Below are 18,188 nucleotides of genomic sequence, written 5' to 3' on the forward strand. Positions count from 1 at the left end.
ATTCATTGCTACAGTATCATTCAGCTACGGACTGGCATCAATAAATGTACAGACCAACCAATGAAAGGAAGCATAGAACCTAGTAGTAAAAACTTCTTTGGTAAGATTAGCCTAGAGAAGCATTCCAAACTGGGTCCCGCAAAATAATGGTCAAGTACTCCATGAAAATAAGTTCTATACATTAAAAATGCCTGGCATACATAAGTGTTATAAGTAAGTGCTAGTAGTTTCTGATGATGAAGATGATGATGAAAATGTCAAATAAATGTCCTTCATCCTTTATTCTTCTGCCCCTCACATGGAAGCCCTCTGCTCTTCCTTGTCATCCAGACATGCCAAATGATGTTTCCCTACTGTACAGCGTGGGTGATGAGGGCACCCGTGGCATATAAAGACTGGAGGAATGACAGCCACTTGGCTTGGCAGCAACCGATTTATTTTGCTCCTTTAAGAGAATTTAGCAAGAAAAAGGTCTTGAGAAGATCAACTTTAAAGCAGCATTTCTCAAACTTAAGTTACCCCTGTATCTCAGTTTGGGAAATGAAGGTCTAAAGATTCTCATTTTTTGTTAATAATATGCTACATTGTTGCTGCTGTTATTTAGTCACTAAGCTCTATCTGAATTTTTTATGACCCCATGGACTGTCACCTGCCAGGCTCCTCTGTCCATGGGATTTCCCAGGGGAGTGGGTTGCTATTTTCTTCCCCAGGGGATCTTCCTGACTCAAGGGATCAAACTTGGGTCCCTTGCACTGGCAGGTAGATTCTTTACCACTGAGTCACCAGGGAAGCCCAATATGCTACATGATCTTGAGCAAGTAATTTCCCTCCTCTCTTCTGATGCACAACATGAGGGAGTGAGCTGGATGACACTAAGGGTCCCTCTAACATTGCTTAGACAGACAGTTATAATTAGTTAAATCAGGTGTTAGCAAATCCAGCCCATGACCCATTATTCATTCATTCATCCATCTTCCATCCATTTATCTACTTATATTTGTACTTTATTTATTCAGTTATAAGCAACATACAATAAACTACACACCTGCCACCTGTTTTTGCAAACAAAGTTTTACAGAAAACAGCCAGGCTCATTCAATTATATGGTCTATGGCTGTTCATGCTGCAATGGCAGAGCTGGGTAGATTCCAGAGACTAGATATGGTCTGCAAAGCTTCCAATGTCTTTCATCCAGTCTTTTATTTTTATTAAAAAAAAAAAAAAAAGAAGGTTTGCCAACCCCTGATCTGGATGGTCTAAGTTAAGCAAACAGACAAAAGGAGAAAAATCTTTTAACTCTGTCAGTCATGTTTCTTCTTTCGGTGATTTAACATCTGAAAAAAGCAGCCAGAAAAACTGGGAAAACCAGGTCAGCACGCTGGCAGAAAGCGAAGCCAGGCTAGAAGCGAGTCAGGACCAGAAGCCAGCAGAGTGGGTACCGAAGGTCAGGCTAGACTTGAAGTAGGGACACAAGTCAGAAATCACAGTTAGCTCACCAGCGGAACAGCCCCAGATTAGGACCAGCAGATGAAGCTCAAGAGAACAGAGGCCAGAGCAAGCAGAGGTGAGAGGCCTGGCACAGCGCCAGAGGGTTCTGGTCTAGTTCCAGGTCAGAGACAGCACTCTGAAAAGCTGCTGCAATGACAAGGCTGAAAGCCCTGAAAAGGCAGCCCCAAGTCTATGCGGCTGGACTCACGCCTTTGCTGGGAAACTGTGGGTGTCAGGAGAGGTCTCAATTGTGTACCTGGATTCAGATGCCAGCAACCAACCTCCCAGAGGCCTGACCACCACCTCTGAGCTGCCTCAGAACACTTATGGAAAATGATGTGGCAGGCTGGCTAATGTACAAGGACTCTGGTTCTCATCAGTGGGAAATTTTTCTCTCCTGGGCTGAAGGCAGAGATTAGACATAGTCTGGCCACAATCATTCACCATTTGAGATGGCAAGAATTCTTTTTCAATCATATACAAAAGCACATTCAACAGAACACTTTGGGGGTACTTACAGGAGGTATCATCCAACCACTCGATATGAGCTGGAGGATATTCTTTAAAATAGGAAAAGACATCCTGGGTGCTCATCTCATCTACTCCGCAAATGTAGATTGTCTCCAGTCTCACTTTGGGGATTGCTAGGAAAACAGGACACAGAAAAGATGAGAGAATTTCCTACCTGCTGCTGCACAGCCCACCAATACCCCTTTATGACAGTTCAGATAATAATTTTAAAGAGAAATGCACTGGGACTTCCCCAGCAGTCCAGTGGTTAGGACTCTGTGCTTCTACTGCAGGGGGGTACAGGTCCCATCCCTGGCCAGGGAACTAAGATCCCCCATGTCACATGGCAAAAAAAACAGAATATGCTGAAAGAGATGACAATTATTTCAAGAGAAAATAAGACTTGACAGCAAGGCAAACTTTAAGTTTTTATCACACAACAAGAGCATTAAACAAATGACTTAATTCAGAATGGGCTTATTAGGCTGAGAAAGATTAAACAGGTGGTGCTCATAATATACATGATACCTTCTCCTCAAAATGACCTGTAGTAATTAAAGGAATATCAAATGCAACAGGATTATACACTGAACTTGATAAACTGACTCTAACATTTTTTAAAGGTATGTCAAAGAGAAATGCGTGTTAGTCCAGACAGTTCTGAAAAGAAGAAGAGACACTGCCCTCGGATGTCAAGCAAAGTGTGAAACTGAAGTAAAGAAATCCTACAAACCAGTAGGAAAATGACAGTCCCAAATGGAAATGGGCAAAGGACAGGAGCAGGCAGTTCACACAGAAAGAAAGAGGAAAGGCCAATAAACACGTCAAGAGATGGCTGGCCTTACTACTAATCAGGAAAATCCACCTTAAGATTATCAGTTTCCACTGACCAGATGTTTAACTTAAGTGTTTTAGCATCGGTTAGTGGCAGAATGAGCCACTGCCTCTGCTGGTGGAAGTGTGAACTGGCACAGCCACTCTGAAGGGCAAATCAGAGTACCTATTACAAATGAATTAATAGGCTTAGGAATTCTCTTCAATATCCGTCCTAACACATGGGTTCACAGAGTGGCTCACACAAAGATGTTCGTTGCAGCACTATCTTAATAACCCAGTAGCTATCAAAGTAATAAATTATGGCTTATCCATATCAAACGAATCATGGTTTATCCATATGATAGTCACAGGACAGTAAGCAAGCAGTTAAAAACAGAGATAATTTATCACATACCATGGAACGATTCTAAGACACATTACCGAGTGAAAAAAAAGATGCAGAAAAATACATACATTAAAAAAACATAAATATCACCATATATTTTCGAAAGGTACATATTTATTTACACAAATAAAAAGGCTGGAATAATTCCATCCACACTGATAATAGCTCTTACCTCTAGGAAGGAAGAAAGGTTGAAGGCTGTGGTCAAAAGGAACCCCAGCATTACCAGAACTGTGTGTTAACTTTTTTAGTAAACACTTGAAGCACATTATTTAATCTTTTTAATTGTGAAATATATATGCAAATACATTAACAAAGAAAAGATATTTTTAAAAATACCTTAGATCCACCACCTAGCTTTATGCTTAAATTCTTAAAACGATGTGAGGCAAATAAAACGTTACATATAATACCAGGACCTGTGTAAGCTCTCTGTATCCCTTCTCTCCCCGGCTTCTCCAAAGCAGTTCTGTCAAGAATTCAACATCCACGACTCCTAAGGATGCTTTTGTATGTCATATATTTTATTTAAAACAAATCCAAAATACATGTGAACACTTCCAGATAAAAATTCCTTTTTTTGTGTGTCATTTTGAAGAGTAAAAGATAGGTTTAATGGGAGCCATTCAATGTGGCCAGAATAAATTGGGTAAGTATCTTTCTGCCAACTCAGATTCATGAAAACAGAGACATCAAGATTTATGAATCCTAGCACTAATCCTTATTAGTGCCCAGCAGTACAACAATGAGCAGAAGGGCTTCTCTGGTGATCCAGGAGCTAAGACTCCACACTCCCAATGCGGGGGGGAAGGACTGATCCCTGGTCAGGGAATTAGATCCAACATGCCTCAGTAAGAGTTTGCATGGTGCAACTAACACCTGGAATAGTCAAACAAATACATAAATAAATATTAAAAAAAAAAAAAAAAAGAAACACAAGCAGAGACCCAAATGAGATGGAAGCCACACTGGCCACGCAGAGTGACTCTAACATGCAGGGTGGGAAACTGAAGGGGTAGCCCAGGGAACTTTCTCAGTTCTTCAAACTAAGTGCCATGATTTTGGAAGAAAAAAATCCTAGGAGAAGTAAAGAGCTGGTTCTGAAGAAGGTAACAAACAACAAGGAGAGCTCCTGGTGAAGGAAGAGGAAACAGACTAAGGAGCAAGAGAAAAAAATCTTGAAGATGCTGATACAAAGAAGGATTTAATCATATGTGAGACAAGCTCAAGATACGATGGAAGTCTGCCAAAGCAGAATGTCAACACTTCGTCACCTTGCTGACAATGTCACTGCTTAAAATAAAACAAAGCAACAAAGACAGCACCTAGATTTAGGCCCAGCTGATGAGCAAGGACTAACTGCTGAGGTGGCAGTAAACAGATGAACTGGGGAATGAGAACTGGGTATTCACCAAGTGCTGACTACAAGCAAGGGGGTAAGGGAACCATCTTCCCTTCCAACAGGGAAGATCCCAATTACTGACAGGCAGCGGTACACAAAGGGCTCTACGGTGGCTCAGACAGTCAAGAATCTGCCTGCAGTGCGGGAGTCCTGAATTCGATCCCTGGGTTGGGAAGATCCCCTGGAGGAGGGCATGTGGCAACCACCCAGTATTCTTGCCTGGGGAATTCCCATGGACAAAAGAGCCTGGCAGGCTACAGTCCGTGGGGTCACAAAGAGTCAGACATGACTGAGCAACTAAGCACAGTACACAAAACTCAAGTTTTTAGGAAAGCAGATTTCTGAAAATCCAAAGAAGTAGTAGTCAGTCCAAGCCTAAGATCAGAAGGATTAAAAAACCTGGAAGACACTAAATACAGTAACTCAGAGTATGAGAGGTGATCCCAAGAAAAGAGAAAGCAGCAAAGCTTAGCTGAGCATGACTTGCCAAAGAACACATATGGGAGACGGATAAAGGGCAAATTAACAAATATAAGAGAATAGATGTAAGAATCTGAAAAACTGTGTCAGGCTCTGAAGCAACACAAAGTGCCGATGACAGACTGTCACGTGAAGAGAAAGAAAGCAGCGTGACTACAAGGGGAAACAAAAATAAAGTCCACACTCAGAAGAGATTAGAAGGAAACCCGCAAAATGCTGACAGTGACTGGGTTTGGGCGGCGGACTGTGCGCAACCTTTCTTCTTACTTCACTCTCCAAATGTTTTTTGGTGGACATGAACTGTCTGTTTAACATCTAAAGAAGAAAAGGTTATAGTCCAGAGCCAACAGGCTCAACAAAAATGCTGATGGTTGGTTTTATTTACAAGTGTTTGGAGCAACACTGCTTTGGGAAGATGATGCAGGAAAAAGGGCAGGACTGTTGATCAATTTTGCTACAGTACTAACGGACAGCAGCACCTATCATTAAGTAAGAACCAAAACCCAAGACAGGTAACAAGGGCTTTAGAAATAGTTTTTTTTTTTTTTAATCTTTTGGCCTTGTCCTGTGGCATATGGGATCTTAGTTCCCTGAGGAGGGATCGAACCCATGCTCCCTGCACTGGCAACACAGTCTTAATCGCTGGACTGACAGGGAAGTCCCCAAGGAATAGTTTTAACAGATTCAAACCATCTAGTTTAGAGTTATACCCTATTATACTGACTAAAACACGAAGCAGTGATTTCACAATCGGGTAATAATCTCTAAGATTACTGCAGGGAAGGAGCAAGGTACCTTAAACTTTAAGGACTGATCCCATACTGACTTTCATAAAAGAAGAAAAGAGAAATTCCCAAACAGATCAAAAAGACTGTCATTCTCAGAAATGTTTAAAATACAGCTTAGACAGAATCTCTGATCCCTTAAGAAACCAAGTCTTTCCCATAGGAAATGATAGGCCAAGCAGCAAGCCAGCTGACCTCTTCTCTTTTTTGACTGGATTAGCAGGCCAAGAAATTCAAAGAAGACCACAGATGGTATTCTACCTCAAGTTTATTAAGGCACGTAAGCTAGATCCCCACGACAATAAAACAGGAGACGGGCCAGAGAACAGAATAAGACTAACATTCATGGATCTGTGTGTCACGGCATGACATGGGATTATCCTGTTAGATGTCTACCAACAACTGGATGAACATGCAGAAGCCATACCAAAGTGGGGAGCGTAGCTAAAATGTTGAAGGGCAGAATTAAAACGAACGTAACTCCACAGGTGGAAACGGAGTCTTGAAATCACGATGGAACTTAATAAGGACAAATAAAAAGGCAAGTTTTTAAAGGACACAATAAGAAAGACTCTTTCAACAGGTGCAGTTCCTGGGGGAAAGAACTGGTGCTCTGGTTGGCTAGAAGGTGACTACTACGAAGCGGCCAGGACAGACACCATGGTCAGAGTCCTGCCAAGCACTCCACAAATCCAAGCAAATCTGGAATCTGCACCTCGCCTGGTGAAGCACAGCAAGAAACTGAGCAGGCTCTAAAGGAGGGAGACCACAAAGCCTTGTCACTTGAGAGAGTCCAGGGCACAGGCTGTCCATTCCTTCACCTGCAGAGTTACTGTGTGAACGAGGAAATGACTTAATGTTCTTCTAAGAGTTATGCAGTAACTAACAGATAGAAATTACTAGAAAGCAATTTGTTTTCAACATGAAGATGTATCCAAAAACAAGACTGACCGCTTCATAAATAGCTCTCATGCCACCACTAAGAACTGTTCAGGCAGAGGCCACAGACTGTTGGGAACTTTGCCTAAAGGCCTGCAGCACAGGGCCAGAAATGGGACCCAGATGACTCTTAAGGTCCCTTCCAACCATGAGGGCATTGACCTTGGAGATAAAAAGATCCAAGCTGCTTAACACCCAGTCACTCAAGAGTAGCAGGTCATTCAATACAGACTGGTCTAGCACACTGCATCCCTGAAACGAGCAGAGACGTCAGGAACACAGGCTTCAGTCAGACCAGCCTTCTAAGTCACCCTTGCTACTTACTCCCTGTGGGACCTTGGGCAAGTTTCTCAACTTCTCAGCATCTTCCTTTCCCCACCAGTAAAACAGAAATGATAAAACTTTCCCTGCAATGGGGTTGCTGAAAGGGTACATTAACCACACAGCAGAGTGACTGCCACATGGGGAGCACTTATAGAATGGTATATTTCATCACTGTTGATGTTAATAAGAAGAAATAACCCGGTACCTTACTGTGGCTGCAGGAATCGAGATGTTTATTCCAATGTCCCCATTCTCACAAGAGGCTGGGCCACTTAAATGGCTGTCTGGAAGATGGAGAATGCCAGATAATAATAATAACTAACATTTACTATGTGCCAGGCACCACTCTAGGAATCCTAACATTTTGTTAGAACCTCCCAACAACCCTGTAAGAACTAAGTTAACCTGACTTTCCAGATGAAGATACTGAGGTTCTTACAGGCTAAATAACTTGCCTAAGATCACAGTTAGAAGGTGACAAGTCAAGATTTGAATATAGACAGTCAGGCTTCAGAATCCACGCTCTTAGGGTACAGTTAACCCCGACTGTACAACAGAATTACCAGGGGAGATGAAAAAATAGTAACTCTGAGATTTATCCAAACCTACCCCCTACTCTAAATCGATCTGTGAAAGGCAGCAGGGTTATCTGGAGTTCAAGAACACAGTCTGAAGCCATGCTGCCTTCTGGGCCAAAAACAGGTTGTAATGAGCCACTGATAGTTTAGGGAGATCTACGGTCTTTTATGAGTATCTTCAGAATCATGAGATCAAGACTGTTTTTCAAAAAGCATTTTTTTTTTAATTAAAATTTAACCCCAAAAGAAGAGGTCCTATTCAGGAGGGTATCATATTCCCATTTTATGAACAAAGAAAACGAAACCTAAAAAGGTTCACTAACTCCCCCACATTCACTAAGGAACTGAGACTGGACCCCAGGAGGGCTCCGGGCTCAGAAGAGCCCCAGCACAGGTGGGAAGAGAGACTGACGAGGGTAGTTAGGGACGCTGCAGAGGGCGTGGCATCTGAACCAGACAAAGTGTGGGACGAGGAAAGACGAATCAGCAGGGTGACAGGCACGAACGAGATCGGAGGCAAGATGCCACACGGGACGCGCCCAGGACTAGAAGTGAACAGGCGCGGTGTGAAACCACGGTGCGTCCAAGGTGGGGCTGGGGGAGAGGCCTCAGACGTCTGTGTGGGTCCAGTGTGCGGGCACACGAACGACCAGCTGCACAGCTGGCCCTGGCCTTCACAGGACTTTTCCTGAAACAGACAACCACTCGAGCAGATGCCTGGAAACCTAGCCTGCGAGGCAAGCAAGGTCATGTTTCCAAATTGAACACGATGCAGAAGAAAAACAGTGAAGTAGCATCCAGAGTTGAGCTACTCTGACCACTGGGAAGGACTGAGGCGGCCTGGGTCTCTGCTATCATGTTATACATTGTAAGGCAACAGAGCAAACAGTTAAAAGCAAGGCTTTAGGGTCAGATAAATCTGAGTTCTAATCCTGACTCCACTTTTACTAGTTGTGTAAACCTGCGCATGTATTTAATTTCTTTGAGCCTGTTTCCTTCTTTGTAAACTAGGGATAAAAATATATTCCTCGTGGGGTTGTTGTGAGAAACGAGTACGAAACAAATATGTAATGTGCTAACACAGCGCCTCATAAGAGAGCAAGTTCCCAACAAATAGTAGCTACTCTTCCATTCATTCAACATGTTTTTATCAAATAGGCAAACCTAGAGAAACTCATACAGCAGAGCACAGACCTTTAACGTGCCTTCAGATGGCTGCCTATTAAAGCCCTTCTCGAAGTCTCCAATTTGCAAATACAACAAAGGCAGATCATTTGCATTTACGGGATAATAAACATGGCTGTGAACTCACGAAAAGGGAAGCAATAATTTTCCCTTCTATTTATAAACTGTCTTCAAAATCTGGGGTAGGTTATCATATTTAAGAATTCAGGGTGAGTTTCAGGAAGCAAAATACTTAACCTTAATAAAACACAAAAATAAAGTAAAATCACAAACCTGGATCAACAGAAGTATTAACGGTATCCCTCACCAATCTGACTCCTCTAAAAGAGTCTCACTGCGATACACTCCTGCTACATTTAAAGGCAAAGAAAAGTGAACACTTCTACAATAAAGCAGAAAATGAGTAAGAGTCCCACAGAGCCACAGTTCTAATTGCCGATCTGCCACCAACTCCATGAGGTTCTCTGGGGCTCCTTAGACAGTATCCTGAAGTTCTGACACAGCCAAATGAATACATACACACACACACATACACAAAACACTGAGACACAGCTAACGCAGCTCATCGCTAACAGGCCACCTCAGAAGCGGCGAATTCACAAGTTCCACGTGAGGTGAGGCCAGAAGCACAAGGCCGTGGCAAGGAAACTGCGGAAAACTCCCCCCAAACACCCTGTACCTTTCTTCATCATGTCTCGGTCCAAGGCTACATTTCTTTGGGCAAGATTTACTTCTGATCGAAAATGGAAGCGCTTGGCTCGCTGCTCCTTCTTTTCAATCGCTTCCTAGAAGGTGCAGAAAAAAAGCCAAAGAAGTGAAATGTGGAGGAGAGTTAAATCACAAACATCACGTGATACACTGGCGACAAGCAACTCAGAAGGTATGAACAACACTGTGCCTTGCCTCATTGTTGCAATGAACAGGGTATTGGCAATGGCTGGCAGAGTGGGCGCTAGCAGTGCTGCAATCTGTCGTCATCTCGAGGACGACTCAGTGCCTATCAATGTATCTGTGCAGAAACCAGGGCACAAAAAAGCTAAAATGTTTGCCAGGGGCACTTCAGCTGGCAAGGGGCAGATCTTCTAAGCGCTATTTCTAGAAGCCCCACCACCGCCCCCATTTCACATCGTCTGTGTGCATGGTAATCACACCTATCACGTTATGTCTGCCTGAGCAGTCCACTCCCTAAAGCTTTTTTTGTGTTTAAAAATAACACTGAAGCCAAGAAACTCTCTCCTCTATTCTAAACTTGTGTCCACAGAATTGCCAGTTTTTATCTTGAAGTGAAAAGAAGCACTGATGCTTTCTGAAAAACCAAATAATCAGCTTCCTAATTTTTTTTTTCCCCAAGAGCTAAAATATACCCAGGTACAACTGTGGGTTTCTGATAGCTCTTTGGAACCTTCACTAATTGTATATTGACTTTGCCACACTAATTGAAGGTCTGACTATAGAAAGCTTCTGGGGATTGGTAAGGCAGCAACACTTCTGTTATTTCCCAATAGTTATGTTAATTTTCTCCACTGAAGTCTTCCCACTGGAAACAACTAGTTTACCTTCCTTTGGTAAGAACCAAAGTACCAATTCTTGGCTACCACCCTTTCCACTATATATTTGTTTCAAATAATGGTAAATTGTGTAGGCTTAAGAACAGGACTGCATACTGCTTTTTCAGTTTCAGTAAGAAAACACCTTCACTTCATTCTATTTTCCTGTCAAAAAAGATGATCAGTTCTTTCTTTTTGCCTTTAAGCAATCTGAGACAGATTGAGACCCAGATAAAACACAAAAAAATAAGCATGACATACTTATTTTTATTTTTGCTTTCATACATCCAATATAGTAACACCGTTTTATTTATTCAGAGTTTTAATTCAACTCTTTAAATGGCACACATTAAAATCAGAAAGAATGTTTAAGCTGAATATCAACACCAATTAAAGCAACAAATAAGTACTGATTGTAAGGAAAATAATGTCTGGTTCTGTGAAGAGCTGCAATGAAGCTGGTAATCTAGTAACAGCTATCACCAGATAACAGGCAATACTCCCAGGCAGTGAAAACAATTCAGTCCACTTGGCCTTCGAAGTTTAGCCACATAGTCATGAAAGGCTATTTTTCTAGGCCTCAATCAGTGAGGAATAAAGACATTTACTAAAGGCCTACTATGTGCCAGACACTTTTATGCTTTGCTTCATTTAAAGTGGAAACAGTTTACACATTTTTTTAAAAAATGGATAGGGACATCCACCTGCCAATGCAGGGGACCCAGGTTCTACTCCTGGCCAGGGAACTAAGATCCCACATGCTGCGGGGCAACTAAGCCTGTGCTCGGCAACAGGAGATCCCACGTGCCACAACTAAGACGTGACACAGCCAAATAAATATGTATGTAAAAGGAACACACAGAACTTTTTCTTGGACATGGTTAAGCACAGGCGTCTAGTGATTTTTATCTTCTCATGGATTCAAGAAAACACAAATGCTGCCTGAATGTTCTCAGGCATCATTGTGAAACACAAAATATAAACTTAAAAAGGCTTAATCCAACAACAAAAAAAGGTGGTAAAGAATAACTGCTGTTCTACAAGTCCTAGGGACTTGCTCATTAAGTTCAACCGCTTCTCAAAATGAATAAATGAATCATGGTGTATCTTACCTTGGAGGTGACATCAATTCCGGTGATGAAGCTGCCAGCCTTGTTTTCATATCTTCTGCTTGTGTCCTAACACCAAGGGGATGGGTGAGAAATGCTAACAGGCAACTGAGGACAAGCACACGATAAACAACAGCCTGACAACCCATTCCTTCTGGATAGTCTTCTTTTCAGCAATCTGTTCCCTACCCTGACAGCCCTTTATTATGAGGAAGCCTGTCCCAGTGACTCCATGGTAGCAATCAACCACTCTACCAAGAAGCTTTTTCTAAATCAGAGCCTGCCTGTCCACAACCTAAAGTAATTCCATCTACTGAAGGTATCCGTGTAAATGAAAATCCAAAGGCATTCATGAGAAATATCCACGGTGAGGTACAGTCACTCATCTCCCCGGCTCAGACTGGACAAATTCATTGTGCCAGGCCACCAGATGGGGCACAAGTCTTCACTGAAATGCAGAAAGTCCAGGTTCACCTCGACCTTCTGGGGAAAACACTACACTGTGCAATGAAACAGGATGAGACTCGGCAGCCGGGGGACTCAAATCACAGCTCTAAGCTTCGCTGGTTACAAGACACTGTACAAGCCCCCTGGGTTCTCTGGACCTAGGTTTCTTCTGCGGCATCTGCCTACCTTTCTGACCTCTTTTACTGCTCTCCCACTTGTGCTACGGAACTTTCTGTTCCTCCAATAAAACAATCTTGTTCCCATCTCAGAGACTCTGGGTTTACTAAGTTGCCCCTGCTGGGAACAAACTCTTCCAGATCTGCACATGGCTGGCTCCTTTCTGTCACTTAGGGTCCAGCTGAAATGTCACTATCTCAGAGGACTTTCCTGGTGATCCCGTGGCATTCTGCTTCCTGCTCTCCACAGCTTCCCTCTGCACTCTTCCACCCCATTAACGTGTTTTATTCTCTCCACAGCATTCACCACTGTGGGAAATTATTGGTTAACTTGTGGCCCCCAACTGGAACATAAACTCCAGGACAGAGTCTGACCTTGATCTTGATCAAGTGGCTAGGACTGTGCCTGCCACAAAGTGTTAGGGATACAACAGCACACGTCCAACGGAATGAATGAAGGGATGACAACATCTACTTCTCAACTTCCTTGATATTTAAATGATAACATGTAAACCACTATGTTAACTGTTGTTGATAGAGTCATTATAATTTACAATCTGTAGTGCTCCTACATTTTTTAAAAACCTTCTTCCATGATTTCAGTTTAAAATCAACACTTGCAGACATGTGGCAAAAAAGTGGACCAGGTCAGATGAGAAATTAAGTACCAATACACAAGAAGAGCCACGCAGGCCTGAGACCAGCCCTAGGAACATCAGGCCACCAAACCACAAGCAAAACACCTCTCCTCATCCTACTGTGACAGAAGAGAGGGACCAAGGACCACTGCTGGCTCGCTGATGTTCTGATTCCCCGAAGGGTGAGATGCTGGAGGCACGGTGTAGCAGTGGAGGCGCGCGGGGACGAGATGACCCTCAGGTCACAACAGAAACACTGAGTTTCTGCAGCTGACCAGCCCAGCCCTCCCGAGGGAAACCGCGGGTGCTCTGGTTAACAAACACCAGCTAAACCGGAGCAGGATGCCCGCGCCCCGCTCCCCGACAGTTCCTCTGGGCCGCTCGAGGTTGTGTCCCCGCCCGGGGGGGCTCCCTCTTTATCTCAAACCGCACCCCCCAGACAAGCCCTAACCCTCCTCACTCGTCCTCTTGCACAGAGCGGCTCGGAGGGGCAGCGAAAGGGGTGTCCTCAGCTACCACCCCAATTTCTCCGACCCCTCCTCCTCAAGCCCCCTTAACACCCATTTCCGGGCGCCCGGGCGTCCTTTCTCTCGCTCCTCCGACTCTGCTCCAGTCTGGCGCCCCCGCCCCCCGGGCGCTCGCCCCGGTGCCCCCCTCCCCAGACTTCCCCTCCGCCCCGGCCGCCTCCCCTTCCGGCTCGCTCGAGCGCGGGACACTCGCTCTGCGACCTCCTCCTCGCCCCCGCCCCCCGCCCGTACCGGGATCAGTTCTTTCAGCGAGCGCCGAACCGGCACGACCTCTAGTTCGCCCTCCTCCACCTCCATGGGCTCCGGTTCGCCTCGGTCCAAACCCGCTTCAGGCGACGGGAGCCCCAAGGCCGGCCCCGCGGGGGCCTCCGCCTTCACCGACACTCGCAGGCCCCGTACGGCCGCCATCGCCTCCCGCCGGCCGCACCACTGAGAGCCCGCCCGGCACACTGAGGGCTAGAGCGTCGCTGCTACTGGCCACGGAGCAGCCGCCGCTACCTAGAGCGTCACCTTCTGCGGCCAGAAAGCCTTCTTAGGCGCTGGCGTCCCCTGGTGGCAGGAGGGACGCGGGGCCGGTTGGAGCTGTGTCTGGTGAAGAAGAGGCGGGACCGACTGGAAAACCGGGGCAGGGCCTGATGGAGGGAACGGTGCCTGGGCAAATAGATGGGGGAAAATTGGAAACAGTGACAGGTTTTATTTTCTTGGGCTCCAAAATCACTGCGGATTGTGACTGCAGCCACGAAATTAAAAGACGCTTGCTCCTTGGAAGAAAAGCTATGACAAACCTAAACAGGTATTAAAAAGCAGAGACATCACTTTGCCGACAAAGGTCCATCTAGTCAAAGTTACGGTTTTTCCATTAGTCATGCATGGATGTGAGAGTTGGACTATAAAGAAGGCTGAGCGCCAAAGAAGTGATGCTTTTGAACTGTGGTGCTGAAGAAGACTCTTGAGAGTCCCTTGGACTGCATGGAGATCAAACCAGTCAATCCCAAAGGAAATCAACCCTGAATATTCATTGGAAAGACTGACGCTGAAGCTGAAACTTCAATACTTTGGCCACCTGATGCAAAGAGCCGACTCATTAGAAAAGACCATGATGCTGGGAAAGGTTGAAGGCAGTAGGAGAAGGGGATGACAGAGGATGAGATGGTTGGATGGCATCACCAACTCAGTGGACATAAGTTTGAGCAAGCTCCAGGAGACGGTGAAGGACAGGGAAGCCTGGCATGCTGCAGTCCATGGGTTCACAAAGAATCAGACAGGACTGATCGACTGAACAACAAAAATGATTATGTAACCTCTCCCTACTCACCAGGGAAGGGGGGCACAGTTCTTGAGGTACTTGCCTACTGTGTCCCCCCTTTGGCTGGAAAAGTAACAAAGCTACTCTATTCCTCTCAAGAAAAGAAAGAATAATTATGTAACAAGACAGAGGTGTTAGCTCCTGTTGCAATGGCAATCTTATTGCAATACAAGTAGATCAACGTCATGCACCTTAAACCTATATAATGGGATATGCCAATTTTATCTTAATTTCTAAAATAATTTAAAAAAATTTAAACCATCTAGATGCTGAAAGGATTATGTACTGAGTCCAGTAAAAAAAAGAGAAGTGATTGCCAAGCACTGGGGGAGATGGCGGGGAGGGGAGGTGGTGGTGGTGGGGTGGGGGATAAACAAGTATACAAGGAATTCTTAGGACAGTGAAACTCTTCTGTATGAAACTGTAATGGTGGATGCATGACATACATTTTTCAAAACTCACAGAATGTGCAAATCAAAAAGTGAACCCCACAGTAAACTGTGGACTTTAGTTAATAATAATGTATCGATATTATCTCATCTGTTATAACAAGTGTACCACATTAAGGCAAGATTACTAGCAGGGGAAATTGGGTCAGGGCTGGGGTCAGAGGGTGTATGGGACTCTGTACTTTCTACTCAATTTCTCTGTCAACCTCAAACTGTTTTAAAAACTAAAGTCTGTTTGTTAAAACAACAACAAAACCTCGACACCCAGATTACATCCCAGACCAATTAAATCAGAATCTCTAGGGATGGATGATTTTTCAAAAGCTCCCTGGGAGGGACTTCCTGATGGTCCAGTGGTTAAGACTCTGCACTCCCAATACAGGGGGCCTGGGTTTGATCCCTGGTCAGGGAACTAGAGCTCGTATGTTGCAAGGAAGATGCCTTGTGCCATAAATGAGACCTGGCACAGCCAAGTAAATAAATAAAAATTTTAAATAATTAAAAGAAAAAAAGCTACCTAGGAAATTCTAGCATGTAGCCACATTGATAACTGCTGTTTAGGCTGAACTGAGAATGGGAGAGGGCAAACCACAGCTGGGAGCCCTCTCTCCCTTTTGGGGTGTAGTTTCTCAGGAAGGTAGGTGGAAGTTGGCAAGATTAGCTGAAAGAAGACCAGAGTGCCTGAGAATATGTGGATCCTCTCCTGGGAAAGCTCCTCACCTCAAGGCTGATCCCCTGGACCTGGCGGAGACTGAGGGTAGAGAAATTTAACCAAGTCCTTCCCATGTTTTGGTTCCTTATTGTTGTGAGATCATTCCTTCAGTGTGGACCTGTGCCTGGGCCAAGGGGGTGGGTCTTGAGACCAAAAGACCAGTGGGTCAACAGGCTGTCAGTGCAGAGTATCAGCCAAGAGCATGTGCTGTGACTAGGCCAAGCAGTGACCAGCCCTGCTGGGGACGGGGCAGAGTGAACCAGGCAGCAAGAGGGAAGACGGAGCCTGTGCAGAGGGTGTTTGAGCGAGAAGGCAAAAGGGGTTCTTTTTGAATGCCTGGGAGTATGAAGCAGCAGCCTTCAGAGAGCCAACAGAGTAGAAATTGGGTAATGGTTAAGGGGAGACCTGAGCTAGTTAGAAGGCTGAGGAGCGGGAGGTGATGACCAGCAAAGGCCAGAGATATACAGGCCAGAGAAGGAGCTTCCTAGGGATCAGGTGGAGAGAATGGGATTCCCGAAGTGGGAGATGGGTGGGAGGGAGGCCCTGTTCTTGTGATTCAGTTGAAAGATACTTTTTGAATGGTCTTCACCACGGCAGATCAGGGAGTGACACAGTCAGTGGACAAGGCTGCAATGCCTGAGCCCTGCTTCCAGTCTTGTAGGAGATGGACCAGACACCAGACCACATGCCAAGGGTGCCTCTGGGAGAGTGGACCAGGGAAAGCTTCCTGGAGGAGGTGACTTGGAGATGGTGGGGGTCTAGGCAGGGAAGGCAAGATGGGAAGGGCAAGGAAGTTGACCACAAAGCTGGCACGGGCTAATGATAAACTGTCAGCTGCTCTGGAGAGTGAGAGGACTCAGACTTTTTTCCCTGGGTCATCCTAGCTGGAAAAATGGATGTGTCTGACACCCCAGGGGGCAGATCCAGGGGTGTGTGTGTGTGCAGGAAGGGACAGGGACAGGAAGTGGTCATTTAAGCCATGGACACCTAGACCATCAGGAGGCTGATGCAGTGCAGGGAGCGACCAGGGCTTTGTTCTACAGGTGGGACAGAGGACAGGCTCCTCCAAGCTCCTCCAGGTCTCCTTCTGGGCCCCAGTTGACTCCTAGGGCCCAGTACCACCCACCACATTGTTCCCTGGCCTCCCTCATGGAACCCCAGGGGCCCAGGAGGAAGCCCCATAGATGGGTCTGCTTGTTTGCCTGAGGGGCGGTTATGTGGATGTGCCAGTCTGTGTTTAGGGGAGTGATTCTAGAACCTGTAAACTGTTTATATCGGTCCCAGTATGTGTCTGGATGTTCCCTGGGAATACTGGGCCTCTCAGTGGCCCTGACCACCCAATCCTCTTCTCCTTCGGGCTGAGACCATATAGGATAACAGAGGTTGGGGGAGGAGAGACCAGGCACAGTGCCTGTGGAATTCCGAGCCCAAAGACATTCTCTGCAAAAAATCAGGACCTTCCAGGGTAAAGCTCGGACTTGCCCCAAGCCTTCAGCTGGGCACCGTGGCCTGGACTCACCTCCACCCTGTGGTTAGGCCTGGAAGTGCAACCCCGATCTCTGATTTTTCCTAGTTCTTGCTGGTGTGCAGGGCTCTTGGTTTTCCTGACAGCTGACATGGGAAGACCTGGGTGGGGGTAGGGGCAGGAGACCTGGGCTCTAGCCTGGCTCTTCCCTAACTCACGAGTGTGACTCTGAGCCTGTTTCCTGACCTTAGTATGCCACATAGAGTGGTTGTCCTCATGGCGAAATGACATCACGGTCCAATTTAAAGCTCCTGGAACTCATGACAAACTGGACTGTCAGACCCAGGCAGGAGATTTGGTGACCAGCGCTGGGGAGGAACCAGCCTGAGGATTTTTCCAACCGCAGAATAGGCCTTGGAGGGTGGGACCAACAGTGATGAGCAAAGGCAGGGATGGGGGATGGCCACATCCGGGAGAAGTGAGTCTAAGGGTGAGTCTGAGGAGCCATGGGGAGCAAGGAGTGGCTGGAGAGGGGGTGCGTGGGGCACGGGTCAGGAGAGCATACAGGGAGGCCTTCAGGGCTGATGGAAATGGCCTCAAACCCCAGGCTGAGCGCTGTAGGGAGCTCAGAAGGGTTCTGAGAGGGGTGGGTGTGGCTAGGTGGGTGCCCAAAGATCCCTGGGTGCTTGTAAGAGGATGGACTGGAGCATTGATCACGGCCAGAGACCAGTGAGGAAGTGAGAGACGGTGGGTCCACAATTGAGGGACGGAGTAGATCATTTTCTAAAAAAATATGCATTGGCTGCCCCAGGTCTTAGCTGTGGCAATGTGAACTCTTAGTTGTGGCTTGTGGGATCTAGCTCCCTGAACAGGGATCGAACCCACACCCTCTGCATTAG

The 18,188-nt window shown here is 45.8% G+C and overlaps 1 protein-coding gene across 2 annotated transcripts in view; it reads right to left on the reverse strand.

The window, feature by feature from the left end:
• The window catches only part of NCBP3 (nuclear cap binding subunit 3), a 28,978-nt gene extending 15,104 nt beyond the window's left edge, over positions 1-13,874 (reverse strand). Inside the window, exons 1-4 of one of the 2 annotated variants that reach the window (XM_069603142.1) lie at positions 13,589-13,874; positions 11,573-11,638; positions 9,593-9,698; positions 2,007-2,132 (exon numbers count right to left, since the gene is read on the reverse strand). In XM_069603142.1, coding sequence (XP_069459243.1) covers positions 2,007-2,132; positions 9,593-9,698; positions 11,573-11,638; positions 13,589-13,765 — 475 coding nt within the window. In that variant the 5' untranslated portion in view covers positions 13,766-13,874. The remainder of the gene's footprint in view (positions 1-2,006; positions 2,133-9,592; positions 9,699-11,572; positions 11,639-13,588) is intronic. The other variant, XM_069603143.1, reaches the window with a different exon arrangement.
• Between the last annotated feature and the right edge of the window lie 4,314 nt (positions 13,875-18,188).

This window comes from Ovis canadensis, chromosome 11 (assembly GCF_042477335.2).
Source record: "Ovis canadensis isolate MfBH-ARS-UI-01 breed Bighorn chromosome 11, ARS-UI_OviCan_v2, whole genome shotgun sequence".
In the NCBI taxonomy this organism is placed as follows: Eukaryota; Metazoa; Chordata; class Mammalia; order Artiodactyla; family Bovidae; genus Ovis; species Ovis canadensis.